This window comes from Hydra vulgaris, chromosome 13 (assembly GCF_038396675.1).
Source record: "Hydra vulgaris chromosome 13, alternate assembly HydraT2T_AEP".
Classification (NCBI taxonomy): Eukaryota; Metazoa; Cnidaria; class Hydrozoa; order Anthoathecata; family Hydridae; genus Hydra; species Hydra vulgaris.
The window spans coordinates 25,991,478-26,010,606 of record NC_088932.1 but is presented as its reverse complement, the minus strand read 5'-3'; the positions used below and the strand labels follow the sequence as shown (position 1 = coordinate 26,010,606).

Sequence of the window (19,129 nt, the reverse complement as noted above, 5' to 3'; positions counted from 1 at the left end):
CAATTTATCAAACTTTTTATCAGCCGTTTTTTACTATGTCTAACTGTTTTCTAAGTTTTTACTGTTGTTAAAACCTAACTAATGTGTTACCTTGGCTAATAGGAGTAAGTTTAGCAGCTTTGAAAAAAGATAAATAAAATTTAACTACCGAATACTCAGAAACAACTTAGATAAGAAAAAAGTTTGCGGTAGATTTTGTATGCATATATATATATATATATATATATATATATATATATATATATATATATATATATATATATATATATATATATATATATATATATATATATATATATATATATATATATATATATATATATATACGTATATATATATATATATATATATATATATATATATATATATATATATATATATATATATATATAATTAGTAACTTTTAAATTGGGTTTTAATGTTCAAGATTATTGCATTATGACCAATAGTTTTAGTGATGATTTATCCAAGTTCCATAACATGAATATTCATTTATTGCTCAACTTGCCCTACACAGTTACTCGACTTACCTTGTTGGGGCAGGTTGAGCAACTTGGTAAACGTAATCAATATCTTCTCAAAAATATAAAAAATGTACTTTTTTTTTAAACCAATTTTTAGCAGGATAAATTATCTTTGTACTAGTAAAAAAATTATGCAAACCCGACGCACCGTTTATGAAGTATGTTTGATTTAGTATAAATTGCCTAACTAGCCCAGCTCTACCCTACTGCGAGATAGAGTAGAGCGGAAACAGCCTTGCTATTTTATTGTTCTTTTACACAGTTTATTTTATAAAACTTTTAAAACGTAATACATAAACGCGTTTAAAATAAAACGTGTTTCATCGCCGCACAAATTTTTTTTTTTTTAATGCACGCGTTAGCAACCCGTCCGCTTGCCTTCGCAATAAATAAATAAATATGGTTGATCACAATATTCTTATGAGAACGTTCTCGGCTAAAATATACTTCTAAATACTGTCTAGAAATTTTCAAATTTTATCAAAAAAATGACATATACTTTACAAAGACATCGCGAATTTACTGGTCCTACTCCTCATAGTGTCGCAATTGTAAGTTAATTATTATTTTTATGAAGTTTAAAAGTAATATGTTTATGAATATCATATTAGTTAACAAAAAAATTGCTTATGGCATAAGCAATTTTTTATGCATAAGTTATGCATTATAAGTTACTTATTTTGCATGAGCATATAAATTTTAAGTTTCAAAGTTATTTAGTATATTTATTACTTTCTATACTATTGTTTCAACTTGTGTTACAAATCTAATAAGTATAAATAATTAATGAGGACTAATTATTTGTATTTATACATACCGTCAGATGGGGTAATATGGTCATATTTTGACTGTTTTTTTTCTCTCAATAATTTGCTAAGTACAGGAGCTATAAACTTGTAGATTTTATTCAAGAGTTACTCCTAAAAGATGCACAAAGAGTTACTCCTAAAAGATGTGAAAATTAGTCATGTAGCTTTAAAATTTTAACCATAACTTATTATTAAAAATCATTATTGAAAAATCCAAAGATATGGCCACTTAACAGAAAAACTTAATTTAAACAAAAAAAATTGCAATACATATTTAAGAAATTAATGAAAGTCGCAAATCATAGAACTAGATTATCAAATAAAATATAAAAAAACTAATAAGAGTTATAAATCTGTAAACTTTATTCAAGAATTACTCATACAAGATGCACATCATATGTGAAAATCAACAATATGGCTTTAAAGCTTTAACAAAATTTTTTAAATGAAAATCATTTTAGAAAAATCAAAATATAGTGTAGTTAGGCCACTTAACAGGTTAACCTAATTTAAACAACAAAACATTGCAATACATGTTTATGAAATTTAAGGAAGTATGTTTTAAATCCTAAAACTAGATTTTTAAAATATAGTTCAAAATGCAAATACATTTACAAAAAATACAAAAATTCCTAACAAATTGCAAAGGCATTTCAATCTTTATAATGGTATTTGAATGTCTTGTGACCTTTCTGTAAATTATTTTCTTAAAGCCAGGGCACCTTTTTTGCTGATATTAGTCTTATTATACTTCATTACATTAGAAGGAAAATGTTCTTGATCAGGTTGTGCAGATTGTTAAAAAACAAAAAAACAAGCTATTTTTCACTTATGGCTGCAATCTTTAAAATGTTCTGAACAATTCTCTGTAAAGTTAGGTTGTGTAGAGAAAAACCTGTAAGTCTAATCTTTTCCAGAGAAGTTCGCTTATGTTTGTAAAGGATACTTTTGATGAAGTGTTTTAATGCAGCCAAGTCCTAAAGTTTTTCATTCGAATAACGACAAGCTCTTATTTAGCAGGAATAGCAGTTCAACAAGGTGTTTGCATATTTTTGGTCTTACCTCATAGAAAATTTCTAAAAGTTGATCTGGAAACTTTATAAGTCTCAGAAACCCTTTTAACTGGAATACCAGCAGCAATGGTCATAGTCTCTATCGGGTGGTTACTGTGTGTATATTCTACCTTTGGTTTGAATGTGCATGGCAAATTGCAACTAATTAAAAAAAAACTAATCATTAAATCAATAAGTTGCCTTATTACCCCAATTTTTAAAATAGCTTTTTACCCCACTTACCTTAAGGTAAATGATTTGAGCTTTGTAATATATTTGCCTAAGTGGCTTTTATTTATTTTTCTTTATAATTTGACCACGGCTGTTTTGATGTTTTGACAATTTAAATGCAATTTAAAAAATTGTTACATTATGAATAACTTTTAATCTTTGATCTTTTCTAAAGTTTTTATTTTACATGAAGGCTTTAAATAAAATGAAAAATTAATTATAATGGTTGTTTAAAATAAATGCATTTTGTGTAAATAACAATGGTATATTTTTTTTATGTAGGCATATATTTTATGAAAAATTGAAATGTTTCAAACTATTTTTCCATGTCTTTCTAAAAATCTTCTAAAAAATTATTTTTTTTAAGTTACTTTAAATTATAAATTAAGTCTTCCCGTTGCAATGGAATGATTTGATTGCTTTTTTGTATATATATTTTTAGAAAGAATTGTTTAACTTTTTTTTTTAACTTGACTCGTCTATAAGTACGCTTTTATTTTGACCCTACCCCTACCTGGCACAATTTGTGTAACTTTAAAAAAATGTTTCAAAAGATAAGTTATAGAGTAATTTATTTCAAACGCAATCAAAAATATAACAAAAAATAATTTTTGCTTCGAGTTTGAGTTTTTTAAATTTTGTTTTAGTGCTTTAATATATTTTTTTTGTAAGGAATTTCATTAGTTTTCTTTTTTTTTAATTTTCTTCCTGTTTAAAATTAGCTTAGCATTTCTTTTTTAGAATATTTCTAAATTCATCTAAACAGTAGTGGTCAAGTTGTCAAAAAAAAATACATTTGCGTGGTCAGCAATTGCGCTCAATCGCACGCCATTCCTGTCCAGGCCTACTAAAGTTATATCTTAATTAAACTCTTCTACTGCTTGTTGTCCAGACAACATTCCTGTCATAGTTTTACAAAAGTGTTCTCCAGAACTCTGTTCAATTCTCTCTAAATTATTTAATAAATGCCTGACTGAGTCTTGTTTTCTTGCTTGCTGGAAAATGGTATCTGTTGTTCCAATTTTAAAAAACTCAAGTGAACATTCTGACCCCTCCAATTATCATTTGATCAGTCTTCTTTCTGTTATTAGCAAGGTTTTTGAGTCTTTGATAAACCAATTTCTCACATTCCATCTTGAGTCAAACAACTTACTGTCAGACAATCAATATGGTTTTTTTGATTCTCTTGCTCTTACTTAGTCGGCTTGCTAACTACTGTGAATGAATGAAAGGCTAGAGCTAATGCATTTGACATATCTAAAGCTTTTGACAGAGTCTAGCATGTTGGTCTCCTCAATAAGTTTGTTTAATATGGTGTATCTGGGAAAGTTTTTGAGATAATTAAATCGTTTCTTTCTAAAGGGTTGTCCATAAAGTATATGCGCTCACAGGGGGAGGGGAGATCTTCAAATAGCATATGAAAGTATTAGGAGGGGTGGGGAAAGGTTCAATTTAAAAGTACATACTTCATTTTTCTAATTATTCACAATTAACAAGTACTTGTTAATAACTAAATGTTTTTGAATAAATAACAACTTAAAAAAAAAAACAATACCGGATATTGTTCTCCATAATTCACTAGCTAACCAATATAAAAGTTAAAATTCTGACTAAAGGTCCTAGTTTGCCAACATATAAGGATGTATGGTATAGAGGAGTTAAGGGTATAATGTTCCTCTATGCACACACATGCCACCCCTTATATCTGATCCTGATTAAGGTGAATTTGTATTTTAGACAACTTTTTTTTTTGAGTTAGCAAAAAACAGGTTTTAGCATGGTGACCAATACACAGTTTGAAATCACATAGCCAAAAATCAAAAATCATTATGTCTGATAGTGGGTTTTGTTACTAACACCCTCACTTAGAAATTTCCAATTTATGAAGTTCTACATGTGACAGGCTAAATGGTAGTGGCTTCATGAAGTTAGGTTTTTAAGGAATTTTTGATAAAAATTCTCAAGATGCTGGATTTTAGTAATTATTTTTTATTTTAATATATAAATCATTGAAAAATTGACAATATATACATCGTTGGAAAGGTTATAATATAGACTGTTAAAAAGAAAAAGAAAAAATTTCCTGAAAAAGTTGGTAATACAATTTTTAGCATTGAAAAGAGGGATGTACCATTCCGGTACATCCCTACTTTCAATGGTGAAATGGAATTTATAATTTGACTTTTTGTTTAAGACATGTGACTCAGACTGTGTAAATTAAATCAAAAAAACATTGTTCTACAAGGCAATGAAGAACTATAAGTAAACCTAGGTAAAAAATACAAAATTCTTAACAAACACAATGTAATTTTATTTGCAGTAATCAATTACGTATAGGTTTCTAGAAGTTTAGGAATGTTCTGGTGCAAAAAGGGTTACTATCCAGTTTTGGGCAACAAACTAGTTTTTTTTCATCAAAAGTGTTACCTGTCTCTGAAAATAGTCTCATTTTAAATGTTACTTAAATTTTAAATAATTAAAAAGTATGGAATGCCCAATACACTAAATATTTCAATTTTAACCTAAATGGAAAATAGAAAACAAAGAAATAATTTTAAATTTAAATATTATGCAGGTTAAAACTTTCAATAAATAAAAAAAAAAAGAAACAAAAAAAAACAACATATTAGATTTAAACGATTACAATCATTTGCGATAAATTGAGCAATAAATAATTTTGAAAAATTGGTGTTTTTTTAATCAAATAAAAAACTTCAATTTTTCAAAATTGAAAGAATAAAAACAATTTTTTTATTACTAAAAGTAAAAAAAAAAGAAATACTTTAAGGCATGAAAGACCAAAGTAAATTTTTTTTTGAATAAAAAAGTTATTTTTTATTTCAATTTTATTTGTTTATGGTTTTAAAATACATAACTAATTTAAGAAAAGATAATTCTTTTCTTAAATTAATTATGTACATTATTACTAAGATTTGAGTCAGAGAAGACAAAATAGATGTATGCTGCACTATGGCATGCATTATATTGAAAAAAATAAATATTTGATAGCAATCAGGTTTGGCTTAATTTAGTTTTTAAAACAAATGATTTAAATGAATCACCAGGTAATCAAGAGAGTTTAATAAACGAATCAGCAAAAAGAGGTCGACCAACAAAAGAGTTTGATAAATTGAGTTCTCAAACCTAAAGACGATTGATAGCAAATATATCATTTGATTCAAAAACAGAATCCATTGAAAAAAATATTGTTAGTGTCACAAAGAACAGCATTTAATAAATGTGACTTTAATTTAGCTATAATACTTAGTTTCATTACAAAGAGGCGACATGAATCGTTATTGCTTTACACTCAGCTAACCATGAACCATTCTCATGTTGCATGAGAAAATGATGTTTACAGACGCTTTTGTAAATTTCTTGGATAACAAACTTTCATAAAGTGTTTATGAAAGTACTCATAAAGAAGCACCATGCAGATTTCAATCTTATCAAGTAATTTATGAAATAAAAAACAAGTGCTAACCTTTAAAAACATCGATTGAAGTTACTGAAACAAAGACCAAAGTTAAATTACAGGATCTTATGGATCAAAAAGGCTTGTAAAGCTACAAGAAAAGGAAATTATAAAATATTTGGATGATTAAAAAAAAAGACTTTGATGAATTGATAAATTTAGGGTATGATAAATTTATAAAGTTGGGGTATGGATGGAACATCAAATCATTCAAAATACCATCAATGTTTTAATAATTCCAATCAAAATAACCTTCAAGGCTCAGATCTGTACAAATCAGATTCAAACAATATTTTATTTAATAACAATGTCTCAGAGTATTTGGTTCTGTAGACCAATTATGCTGGAGTATATAAAAGAAAATAAAGAAGTGGTATTATAAATTAAGGAGGAATATTTTATCAACTATAGTTTTGTCCTTTCAATGATTGATGAAAAAATCTTAGTTAACATCACAGACACTTCTTTGACACAATGTTGTCCAATTTGTTGCACCACAGCTAACATGATGTAAGATCTAAAAATCTTTAAGGAAGGATTTGTTACAGATGGGCAGGCATTGTGCTATGGCATTTTACCACTACATTCTTGGATTAGGTTTTTTGAATTTATTTTACATATTTCATATAGAATTGAAACAAAAACTTGGAAAGTAAAAAAGACCTTGAAAGATCAATATTTAATAAGGAAAAAAATTATTCATAATAAGATGTTTGAGTAATTTGGTTTGAGAGTTGATGAACCAAGAGCTGGCAGATCAGGAACTAGTAATACCGGAAATTTATTCCGACGCTCTATTACATACCGAGTTTTTTCTGACCCTCTATTACTCAGTAAAATTTTAGAAATTGATGAAATTATTATCAGGTTACATAACATTCTAATTGCAATCAATTAAAAAGACCTAATTGATCCGGAAAAAATTGATAAATACTGCAATGATACATATAAGAAGTTGTTAGAGACATATAATTGGTTTAAGGTATCAGCTTCCATCCACAAAGTATTAGCACCTGGTTAGGAAATTATTATTAATTCACCAGTTCCACTTGGTTTAATGGGAGAGGAAGCAGCTGAATCTTGACACAGAATTTGTAAATTTGATTGTGAACATCATGCAAGGAAAAAAGTAGAGAAACAAATTTATTTAATATTTTCATTCAAGGTAGACATACTTCTGTTCCCCTAATTAGTTCAATCTCATTAACTAAAAGATTGAAAAATAAGAAAATATTGTGCCTACCATAAAAGTTTAAAGTTTATTAGCAGTTTATAGTGGTAATAGAGAATTCATGATAAGGAATCAAATTAAATTGATGACTTAAATGAATTATATTTAAATGTTGACAACGTCAAGAGAGAACTAATTTTTGAGGTATTTTTGATCCCAGGCTTCTATCATTGCAATTTTTTTGCAAAACATTATATTTTGACATAAGCAAAAATATAACAATTAATAAAATTGTCCATTATTTAAACAATGCTTGAAAGTATCACATATAAAATATCCAACTGGGCCCCTATTGCTAATGTGCAACTTTCTACCCTCCCCCTTTTGCAGTGCCTTTGAGCTGGTTAAGCACAAAAATGAAAAATATTATCTTATATCTCTATTTTACTCAATGAAGGCCTAATATCCACATAAATACAACAATTATAGTTTTGGCCACCTATTTCAATGGAATATTCCCACTGTGCAACGGGTCGGAGGTCCCCTTCAATATAACCTTTCATTAGGGCCCTAAAATCTTGAAATTTTTACCACTAGGTATTGCTTAAATGAAAAGCTCCTTAAATTTGTAAATAGGCCCCAAAATTTAATGCCCCCTCCCCCAATTTATGTGTGTTATCTCCCCCCAACACTGGGTTTTAGGCTTTGTTTGCAATATTACTGATCTCAGTTAAGAATCATTTTTTATGGACTTATTAAAAAGGGGTACCTGAAAGTAAAGTTTATTTTTATTTTTGATTTGTCATTGAAACAAATTTTTTTTAAAATAAAAAGTAAATTATGACATGATTGTGGTACAATCTTTGATCTCCCCGCTGGTTCACTAGTTTTAACCTTTTGACAAAACAAACTTACTAAGTCATGTGTGTATATATGTATATATATTTGAAGACATATATGTCTTTTAAATTGTGATCCTGTGCCAAAAGCAAGGGCTTTGGGGTCATATAAAGTATTTAAGGGGTGGAGGGATATGCAAAAAGCTTTCAATAAAGTAATGGATGGGGGAAGGGGGTGACCAACTTAAAAAGCGCATGCTCTAATTTAAAAAATGTTTCTTCATTTATACAATTTTTTTTGAAACTTTTTAAAAAAAAATGAAATCAGGGGGGGGATTTTAAAAATGTACAATTTGGGGGGGGGGGGAGGGGGAAGAGGTGTGGTCAAAATTTATATTTTGGCGTATGCACTTTATAGATGACACCTAACTGCTTTATTAAAGTCATCCTCGAAAGTCAACACTTTTCTTCATTTCCAGTAACTTCTGGGGTGCCTCAAGGTTCTCTCCTTGGTCCTGTTTTGTTTTTTATCTACATTAATGATCTTCCTGACAATCTTACATCTAAAGAAGCTCTTTTTGCTGATGACTTTATACTCCTGTCTTGCTGATGACTGTCTCCTGTGTACAAAAAATCTTCTCTTCTCGATCACTTAGAACAAGCAGCCGATCTTATATCTTATCTCACTTTTGTAACAAATTGGGGCTTGCATTAGCTTGTAAATTTTAACTCCAACAAAACTCAGTTATTTACTTCAAACAACTATCGCCATACTGTTGACAATCTTATATTAATGAATTGCAACCCTCTCACTGAATCCTCTTCCTTATGTCTTCTTGGATTATCGCTTACTACTGACCTTTCATAGAAAGCATATATAAAATTGATTGCTAAATTAGCATCCACTAAGGTTGCTTTTTTTAATATATTGTTAAAAAAAGAAAATGAGTAGCCTGTAGTATCTTTTTTGTCTTTGAACAAAAAAAAGTTGAGAAACAAAAAAGTTAAGAAAAAAAAAGTAAAGGTAACTGGTTCATTTTTAGATTTACTAAACAGTTAATAAAACAAGAGTCAATTGGGTGAGAAAAACTTCACTGAGTTTTTTTTGTGTGCTCACAAAAATCTTGGTTTTCATTATCTTGATTGTAATCACACGAAAAATGTTTCTTTAAAAACTTTAATATTTAAAAACAAATTTTAATTTGTATTTAGCTTGGAAGATTAAAAAGTAAACAACCCGCTGAACATCTAACTCTTGAGCGAAGAAAGATTGAAGAGTTGAGAAATCAATCTATAGCAGAAGCTAAATTTGACAAGCTGAAGAAGTTAAAAGTAAGATGTCTGAAATAGTTAGCATTTGGCTAACAAGAATAAAAACTCTTGTTAGTCAAATGTTGTTTATCTCATTCATATTTGAAATGTTTTTAGGTATAATAAAATGTTTATACATCAAAGAGAAAACTATTAGTATTTATTTGTTTATATATTATTCCTGGAAAAAGTAAAAAAAAAATTTACCAATTTTTCATACTCTGATAAATTTTTTGTTTACAATGATTTTCCAAACTTTTATAATATTTTTGTTTATAGTAAATTTTTAAACTTTTATAATATTCTTTTTTATAATAATTTCTTAAACTTTTATAGCATTTTTGTTTGTTTACCTTTAGTTGCTTACAAACTTTGCAATTTTATTTGGATGTTTTTTTTATTTATTGTACACAAGTTTTGAGTTAAGATGTTGTTTATGGTCAAGTAGTTTTTTTTTAAGGAGGTCTTTAGTACTGTTGAATAGAAGTGTTTGCAACACATTGATTTAATATCTAAAGTAACTTTCCATTTACTTTTAATATGATCAAAGGTTCTTTCTAGAATGCTTTTATTTAGGTTCTTATGAAATTGAAAATGAAATTTTCATTAAATTCTTATTTTAGTAAAAAAAGAAAGAAAAAATAAACTACAAATGGAAGGTGTTAATTTAGTGATACAGCACTGTTCTTCTTCTAAAATGGTGATATCTTGTTTTTGACAAGTTGCCCAACTTGATCAAATAAAAAGTGATCAAATAAAAGACAGATAAAGATAATAAGACTATTTTAATGATAATAATAATAACAGTAATACTAATAGTAATAATAATTATAATAATAATAATAATAACAATAATAACAATAATAATTATAGTTCACTATAAAAATTATAAATTATGTTTTAAGTAGTTATTTATTAAAAGGAATGATGTTATTTATACAGAAGTCTGATGAAAGGAGTGAAAACTAAGTAAAAAATTTATATTATAGAAGTCTGATAAGAGGAGTGAAACTAAGTAAAAAATTTATATTATAGAGTAGTCAGAACCATATTTGAATGTGAAGCCTGAACAGTCTTTTTGATCTATTTAATGCTTTATTCAAAAATTATATATAGAATTTTAAATTTGATTTTTTGAAGTAAAAATATTTTATTTTTTTAAATGAATTCACTTAATAAGTAAATTCATTAAAAAAATTAATCACCAATAAGTAAGTTAAGAAGTTAATAAGGCTGCTAGCAACCACTATTTAAGTTGGAAGTTAACAGACAGCAAAGAATGAACATGAAAGGAGTTGACAGAAGGTTTAAAAACTAAAAAAAGCATGAAAACGACAAGTCAGGCAAGATTGAGATTTGGTCCAACCATATAAACAATGTGGTTTTGAACCTTGTTTAAAAGAGAAAGATCCTCATTAGAAAAACCATCCCAAAAATAACAACAATAATTTGTACCAAGATGAATAGGAGATATGTAGAGAATAATAGAAAATGGAATTAGGAGATAGAAAATGGCAAGCATAATATAGAGAGTCTTCTTAGCAGAATCTTAGCAGAAGCAGGATGCCCACAGCTCCTCTAAAATCCTCTAAAGTCCTTTTTTTCTAAAAAACCTCCTCTAAAATCCTCTACTATCTTTTAAAAAGTTAAAAATGTGATCAAATCTCCTCTTTAACTCCTTTTTTTTTCTCCAGGTTCACAAACTTTTTTAAAATTGTATAAAATAATCTTGTTGTGATGAAGCAGATTTTTATATTAATTACAATAGTTGTTTTTTTGGAAGAAACATGTGGCAAGATGTCCATCTGATAGCAGTAAGACAAGTTTTTTAAAAAGCTATCTGAAGTAACTAATCCACCTGAACAGAAAACAACTCAAAAGCAAGCGAACTTGATGTCAAGAGATCAGACATTTAATGTGAAGATAATTTGGTCACTAGAAGTTTTAAAATGTAATTATTCGTACCATTCTTTAGAGTCAAAAAGTAAACTCTTCTGTTCCATGTTTCCAGGCAGTCAAATTTCTAAAAGTTTTCCATGTGTGGAAAAACAAAATGCAGTTACATTTTATGTCATGGTGTTGCCCCTTTTGTTAAAGAGATGATGATAAATTAATTAAACAAAGTCCCTTATTACACCACCTTATTTGATGAATCTTATAATAAAATTTTAAAAAAAAGTCAAATGGATCTGCTTGTTTTTGGGATGACACAGACGATGAAGTAAAAACATCTTATTGGAGTTCTGAGTTTTTAGGTAAAGCATCAGTGATTAACGTTTTTTCTAAATATAATAATTGTTTAAGTTCTTTGGATCATACTCAAGTCCTCCAAGTTTCTTCTGATGGTCTTGATTGAAACATATGTTGATTTTAAGTCAAGCAATATTGATATAAATGTTGACCAATAATTTAGGGTGTTTCCTTTAAATTTTAAAATCCAATTCATTTTTTGCAACTCCTGTCTAAAGCAATCAAAATTTCCTTTATTATAGTCAAATAGGGTTCTCTTTTTGCTACTGACTTCATATGGATGTTGAAGGTTATCATAGAATGATCACTATACCCAATGTAGACTATCCACTTCTTTACCAAAGCTATCAACATTGTTTGTTCTGTAACAGATTCCAATCAGTAGGTTGTCATTTTGTAAACCAGTTGTACTACACCATATATGTTTAGGGTAGTTAGACTTGGGCTGAAATGCAACAGATTGCCATACTGCTTTGATATAAAGTAACATACCTTCCCCTCGCTTTTTGAGTCGTCTATCAAGCCTAAAAAGTATGTAATTAGCTAATTCAAGTTCAGAGTCCAATACACTTTCTGTTGACCAACTCTCCGTTATCCCAATAATATCTGGTTGTAAAGTATAGACAGTTGCTTGGAATTCACTCACTTTATTAATCAATCTTTTTGCATTTAAGTAAAACATACAAACGATGATTCATCAATATAATCAGATAACAGGGCTTCATTATTTTGGTCAATTTTATTTGTGCAAACTCTATCCATTATATATTTCCCCAAGATTTCTTTAGCCATATGATTTTCATTTGTTCTGGTATTCTGCCTCTTACCACATATATCCATTCCCTTGAAATTTCTTTTGCTATTTTTTCCTTTGCCTCTGCAATGAGAATTTTGAGATCTTCTCTTTCTTTTATTGTGGAATCATGAGCCACTTTGATTGACTTATACTTAGTATCTGCATTTTTAAGTTTATTAATTATTATTAAGTTAAATTCTCTATCACAAGGTTTTTTTGACACTGATTTCGTAGTTTTACTAATAATGGTCTTGAACGGTCTAATACATTTTCATCTTTTTATAATAAGCCGGATCACTTTAATTATATCTTCTTTAACAATATCTGAACTAATTACTCTGAAAATTTCAAGGAAAAATTTCTTGTCTTCTTGGTATTGTTCATCAGCTGAGGTACTGTTACTTTCTGGTACTCTAAATAGTAATATTTCATCAGTTTTCTCTTGAGCTTGTCATAAAACATTTTTGAATCTTGTCAACATCTATTACTCTGGTCTTTAGTTCATTATCTAGCTGTTAAGAAATGACTTCAGGCCATTTTTTCTATTGATACTTGACAATTTGTCTATTTGAACGTTTTTTGGATAATAGAGTTTAATTCTTTTTGAATGTTGTTTATTTTTTTATCAAATTTTTCTAGTTGAATAGAAACTTCTAGACAACATTTATCATCTGTCTCCATTTTTATTTTTTTGTTTTTTTTTACAAAGAATTTGTTGAAGTATTCTATTTTTTGGTATTCTTCTTCTTTTTTTACATATTGAAAAATGGGGTTAACTCATATTTAGATCTTTTTAAATCTTTTTTTAACCTTAATGTTTATCAAGTCAAATCTTTTTATAACATAAATGATGCCACTAACTCTCTTTAAGTGAAAAAAAAAAAGATTTTCTTCTTGTAACAAAATTGTTGTAGTTAAATATCTCCCTATTTTTAAGCATTTACTGCTTAAAAAGGTTGAATTAGAATTTTGTTTTAAAGTTTAATGTTTATATCTATTAGATCCATCAAAAGCTGGCAAAAAATGCTGCTTATGGCAACAAATTTAAAAAAATAATGACTCTTATTGCAAATTTTAAACTTCTATTTTAAAAGTATTGCTGTCCACATCTTTTGAATTTTAATAGCTATAAACAGTAAAAAGAAAGAAGTAAATAACTGCATCTTAAAGAAAAGAAGAAGTGTCTAAAGTGTGTACACGAAATAAATGTGAAAAAATAAGCACGTCATTTTTTTTCAGTGGCTGTATTAAAATCTTTTTAATTGTTTTGTATTTTGTTTACAACGTTTCAATAAAATATGTTAGTTTTTGGATTTAACTTAAAATTAGTTTTAAAAATGACAAAAGAAGAAGATGTAAGAGAAAAAATTATGTACAAATATTTACAAAATCCTAATAGTAGCTATAATTCGATAGCAAAATCATTGCAAATACATCCATACACCATTAGTCATGTTATTCAACGTTTTTCTCAAACAAAATCGATCAAACGCAAATCTGGTTGTGGAAGAAAGGAAGTTTTTAAAGATATAAAACTAGTTATAAAACTAGTTAACAGTTTTAAGAATAACCCAAGCCATTCACTAAGGGAACGCGCAAAAATATATGGATTTTCTTATAGTTTTGTTGCAAAAGATAGAAACAAAATGATTTTCATTCTTTCAAAGCACAAAATGTGCCCAACCGTTCTGAAACTCAACAAAAAAGTGCAAGAACCCGCAGCAGAAAGTTGTATGACAATTTCATTTCTAAAAATTTCTGTGTTATTGAAGGCGATGAAACTTAAATCAAGTACAATCATCAACAAATTCCTGGTGCTGTTTATTATATTGCCAAATATAGAGAAAAAGCAGATAAGAAATTTAAATACACAAAACATGACAAGTTCGCTAAAAAAGCTTTTATTTGGCAAGCTATTTGCAGTTGTGGCAAAAAATCAGCACCTTATATTTCTCAGTCCACACTGGTTTCTGGTCAAATATATGTTAGAGAATATTTACAAAAACGCCTTTTACCTCTCATTAAATCACACAATAACAGACTTGTGTTCTGGCCTGATTTAGCTTCAATTTATTATTGTAAACTAGCTATGGAATGGTATAAAAAGAATAATGTGAAATTTGTGCCAAAAACAGAAAATCCTCCGAACTGCCCAGAATTGAGAGTTATTGAAAAGTACTGAGCTATTATTAAAAGAAAAAGAAAAAAAAAAAAAGCTTTGCAGAAACATTAAAGATATTAAAATATCATTTAAAAAAGCATCAAATAGTTTTGATTCTTATTCTGTGCACAAGCTTATGGGTGCCACTAAAGCAAAAGCTCGAAATTTTATTAGATTTCCACAGGAATAATTGATTTTTTTTTTAATGTTTGACCTTCTTATATTAATGTATTGAAATTATTACTTGGTTTGAAATAAAAATTGAGGAGTACTTTTTTTTAATTGTTTTTCTACTTTCACATTTATTTCATGTACACGCTTTAAACAAATGAAACTAAAAAACATACTACAAAAGTTTTACCTTTATTCAAAGGCATGTGACCACCCAAATACCAAAAATCTTAGTAACTAGGTTATAATTACATATGATGGTCAGAAACATTTGGAAGAAATTGTTAATATTATTGCAAAGTTTTAGTTAAATTAGCTTGCAACAATAAGTTGGATCTAGTCAAATGCACAAGTCCTATTTTTTTATAACAAGCTTCAAGTTAGACCTCTTGACTCTAAAGTCAGATTTCTAACCACTTGGCTATGGCTGCTCAGTTTCTGGATTTAATAAATATTCAAAATGGTATTGCTGTCAAAAGCTTAAGAATAATGGAAAGCACTGTAAACTGAATTTAATTATAAACAAACATTAAGTATTATAAATTAAAAAAACTTACTGATAATTAAATGTTTTTTTTAGAAAATTTCTTCATTAAAATTTTATTGTACCATGTTTTTTCAAATACGCCCATTATTTATGAATTGATTATCTATTTTTATTGTCACTCTTTTTAAAGTCCTTAAGATTGTTTATTATAAATTATGAAAGTTTATTATAAAAAAATTTACATTTTCTCAATACAACATTGTTTTTAAAATTTCACTTGAAAAAAAAGGCTTTAAGGAAGATTCTTAAATTAAAAGTTCATAATTTTAATTATGAACTTTTAATTTAAGAATCTTCCTTAAAGCCTTTTTTTTTCAAGTTTTCAATTAAAACTAATTTTAATTAAATCTTTAAATATTTTATTTTAAATATTTTATTTAATCTTAAACATTTAATCTTTGTCACTAATTTAAAAAAAACATAGCAATTATGTTTTTACTATTGTAAGATACTGACACATTATTTTATTAGGCTTTATTTATTTTTAATATTGCTTATTTTTAAGCATGTTTGAAATTTGTTAAATATGTTCTTTTTATCTACTTAACTTTGTGGTTAAAAGATTCACATAGTTTTTTTTTATTTTTCACATCTGTTTTTTTACGTTTCACATTGTTTTTTACTATAACAATCATGATGACATTTTTTTTCATTTAGGCAGCATGGGAGATGAAAACTGATCAGCTTCTTGAAAAGAGCTGTGTTATGAGAAATATAGAAAAACATTTTCAGGAAGAGCAGAAGGCTTTAGAAATTAGAAAAGAAAAGTATGACATTTTAAAAAGGAGTAATCATTCAATAATAATAATTTTGGTTGCTAATAAGTTATATCTTTTAAAGATAAATGAAAACTGACCACCTTTTAAAAATCACACAACTCACTTTAAAAATTATCATTAAATAGTAGTTTTTTAAAAATTCAATTATAAAAATCAAAAAAGTTAAAAAAAAAATTGGTTGAAAAAATTAATAAGTATCAAAGCACTTTTTTAGTTTATTTTTTTTATTTTTATTTTTTATTTTTTATAATTCACCTCCCCAAGGCCGAGAAGGCCGCTACAGATGAGGAGGCGACTTGTGGTTATAACCCTCTCTCAACTCTATAACTCCGAAACACGAACCTTGACAAACAAGGCTGCTGCGCGGAGAAACAAGTTGAGCGCGGTACTATCAGGGTATGTTGTGGGAATCAGGGGCGGTGGTGATACTATCAGGGACGTGGTGGTACTATCAGGGGCGTGGTGGGAATATTTTGTGTGCACCTGTAATAACTTGTGCTTGCTTCCCTAGGCTATTGCTGAATAAAATAGAGATGTGGGGACCTTTTTCACTCTAACTTGTTTTTGGCCCAGTTAAGTAGTTATAAAGGTTTTGCGGAGTGCTGTGAAGACCATTTAAAAAAACAACACTTGTTTATATGATAGATAATGTTATAAAATAGTAATGTTGCATTTATTAACAGTTATTATGATGTCTTGTTATGTGTTTTCCCCCTATTCTAAAAACATTTAAACCATACTATATAGCTCTACTTTATGTGGTTTAAATTATTTAGGGGGGTACCCAACAATCTACAAAGTCTTGAAAATATGCAATAGTTCAGAAATTATGAACACATTTGGGAAATCTTGTAAACTCTTGTTAATTTTAAGTTTTATCAAATTTGTTTAAAAAAAATCAAAACCAAACAATGTAAGAGATATACCATGATTTTAGATGTATTTATAATAATAGAAAAGTCACTTTTTTACATAATACATTAATTAAGTTTACCTTAAAAAAATTGAAATATATATGAGTATATTTATGAGTATTAGAAGCATGATTAAAAAGCACTTTTAATTTTTTTGGAAACGGCATTCTGGTAAAAGATGAACTTTTACTTTTATTAACATAAAATATTATTATTTTTTCCAAATAAAAAACACACCCCAACTACTGCAGATGAAAATTTGGTCCGAGCAGTCCAAAATACAAAAATTCCTAATGATTGCATATTTGCTAGGGGTAGGATCACCTACAAATATTTCAAAAATACCATGAGAGTTATATTTGTAGCTTGATCTATCTGATTTAAAATTATGTTTTGTTATTTAGGTAAAGATGATTTGAATGGTTGGTCATACCCATTTAGAATCATGTGTATGTTGGAGGGTTGGAGGTTGGAGGGGGTGCTTGTTAATTGTTTTTGCCATGTACTTTCAATATAAAACATTTTTATAATTTTACATTTTTTATTCAAAGAAGTATTTTAAGGTTTTTATCTAAGATTTTTTATCTGTTCTTTTAAATTTTAAACAATGATAAGCAATAACCATTTAATTTGCTTCTCTGTTTTTTTTGTTTCTGAAATTTTCAATGAAGTTTTAACCAAGATTAATAACATGATCTGCACTGTTATGTAGAAAAAGCAGACCATTTTTTAAAATCTTTTATAATTTGGAAAAATTCCAAGTTTGATAAACTGGTTTTTAGCCATTCTATCTTGTGTAACGTCATTTTTAACAAATCAAAGATAAACTGGTTTTCAGGTCCAAAAATTTTTTAATTATTATATAACTAGCTGGTTTTGCTGTTTGAGCTAATTTAAGAACTAATTTATGTAATTTATGTATATTTACAAATAAGTAAGTTTATCAGCTATGCACATAGCCACAAATCTTTCAATTAAATACTAAGTATGTTTTTTGTGTTTTTAAAGTGACTTCAGCACGTATTTTATGAATCAGCTTTTCTTATTGCAATGGTATTATATTAGGACAAAAACTGCTGATTTGTGGCTAAAGAAGATTGTATGTTAAATAACAAACTCCTTGTGTCATAAATCTGGCATGGTGTGTGGTGTCAGAAATCTTTTCTTAATCTTAACTTATTCCTTATTTTTTCCGCCCTAAAATACTTAATTAAATAATCATTAATGCTTCCCAAACTGTTATTTATAGGAGAAGCAAGTTTTGCACTCAGTGCAGCCAAAATTATTCTAAAATTGTGATTCCATTGGAGAAAAATCTTCCTTAATACTTTTTTAAATAATAATAGGAACAGCATCAGATTTTTTAAATGTTCTAAAAGACCAGAAATACTGTTTATCTAAATATCTCCATTGTTGTATCTCACTCACAATTTTCTCACCAAATATCCTTTTTCACTAACCAACCTTTGTTTCCTAATTGACTCTTATAACCTTATTAATTGACTCTTATAACCTTATTAATTGACTCTTATAACCTTATTAATTGACTCTTATAACCTTATTAATTGACTCTTATAACCTTATTAATTGACTCTTATAACCTTATTAATTGACTCTTATAACCTTATTAATTGACTCTTATAACCTTATTAATTGACTCTTATAACCTTATTAATAGACTCTTATAACCTTATTAATTGACTCTTATAACCTTATTAATTGACTCTTATAACCTTATTTTTTCTTACTTCACTTTTTGTTTTGTAAAAATTTTTTTTTTCACACAGTTTTTTTGATTTTCATCAAATAAATACTCCTCTTTTAAAAATCACACTTTCACCTGGTTTTGTGTTTGTTTAAACTTTTTCTATTCTTTTCTAAGTCAACAATCTTGTCTCTAAATGGCAAATCAAAAGTAGAAGAATTCATTTAAGATATTGTAGCTAAAAATGTTTATATCTATGTATTTTTAATTATGAAAATATATTAATATATTATTAAGTCAATTTAAATTTGGACTGAATTGTAAATTTATAAACATTCTACTAAGATATAGTAAACATGGTAAATTTTTTTACTATGAGACAACCTTCTATTTC

At 27.5% G+C, this 19,129-nt stretch overlaps 1 protein-coding gene across 1 annotated transcript in view; it reads left to right on the top strand.

Moving 5' to 3' along the window:
* The first annotated feature begins 872 nt into the window (after positions 1 to 872).
* The window catches only part of LOC100204270 (cilia- and flagella-associated protein 53), a 37,059-nt gene continuing 18,802 nt past the window's right edge, over positions 873 to 19,129 (top strand). The window contains exons 1-3 of the mRNA XM_065816885.1: positions 873 to 1,075; positions 9,314 to 9,433; positions 15,995 to 16,104. Coding sequence (XP_065672957.1) covers positions 1,013 to 1,075; positions 9,314 to 9,433; positions 15,995 to 16,104 — 293 coding nt within the window. The 5' untranslated portion in view covers positions 873 to 1,012. The remainder of the gene's footprint in view (positions 1,076 to 9,313; positions 9,434 to 15,994; positions 16,105 to 19,129) is intronic.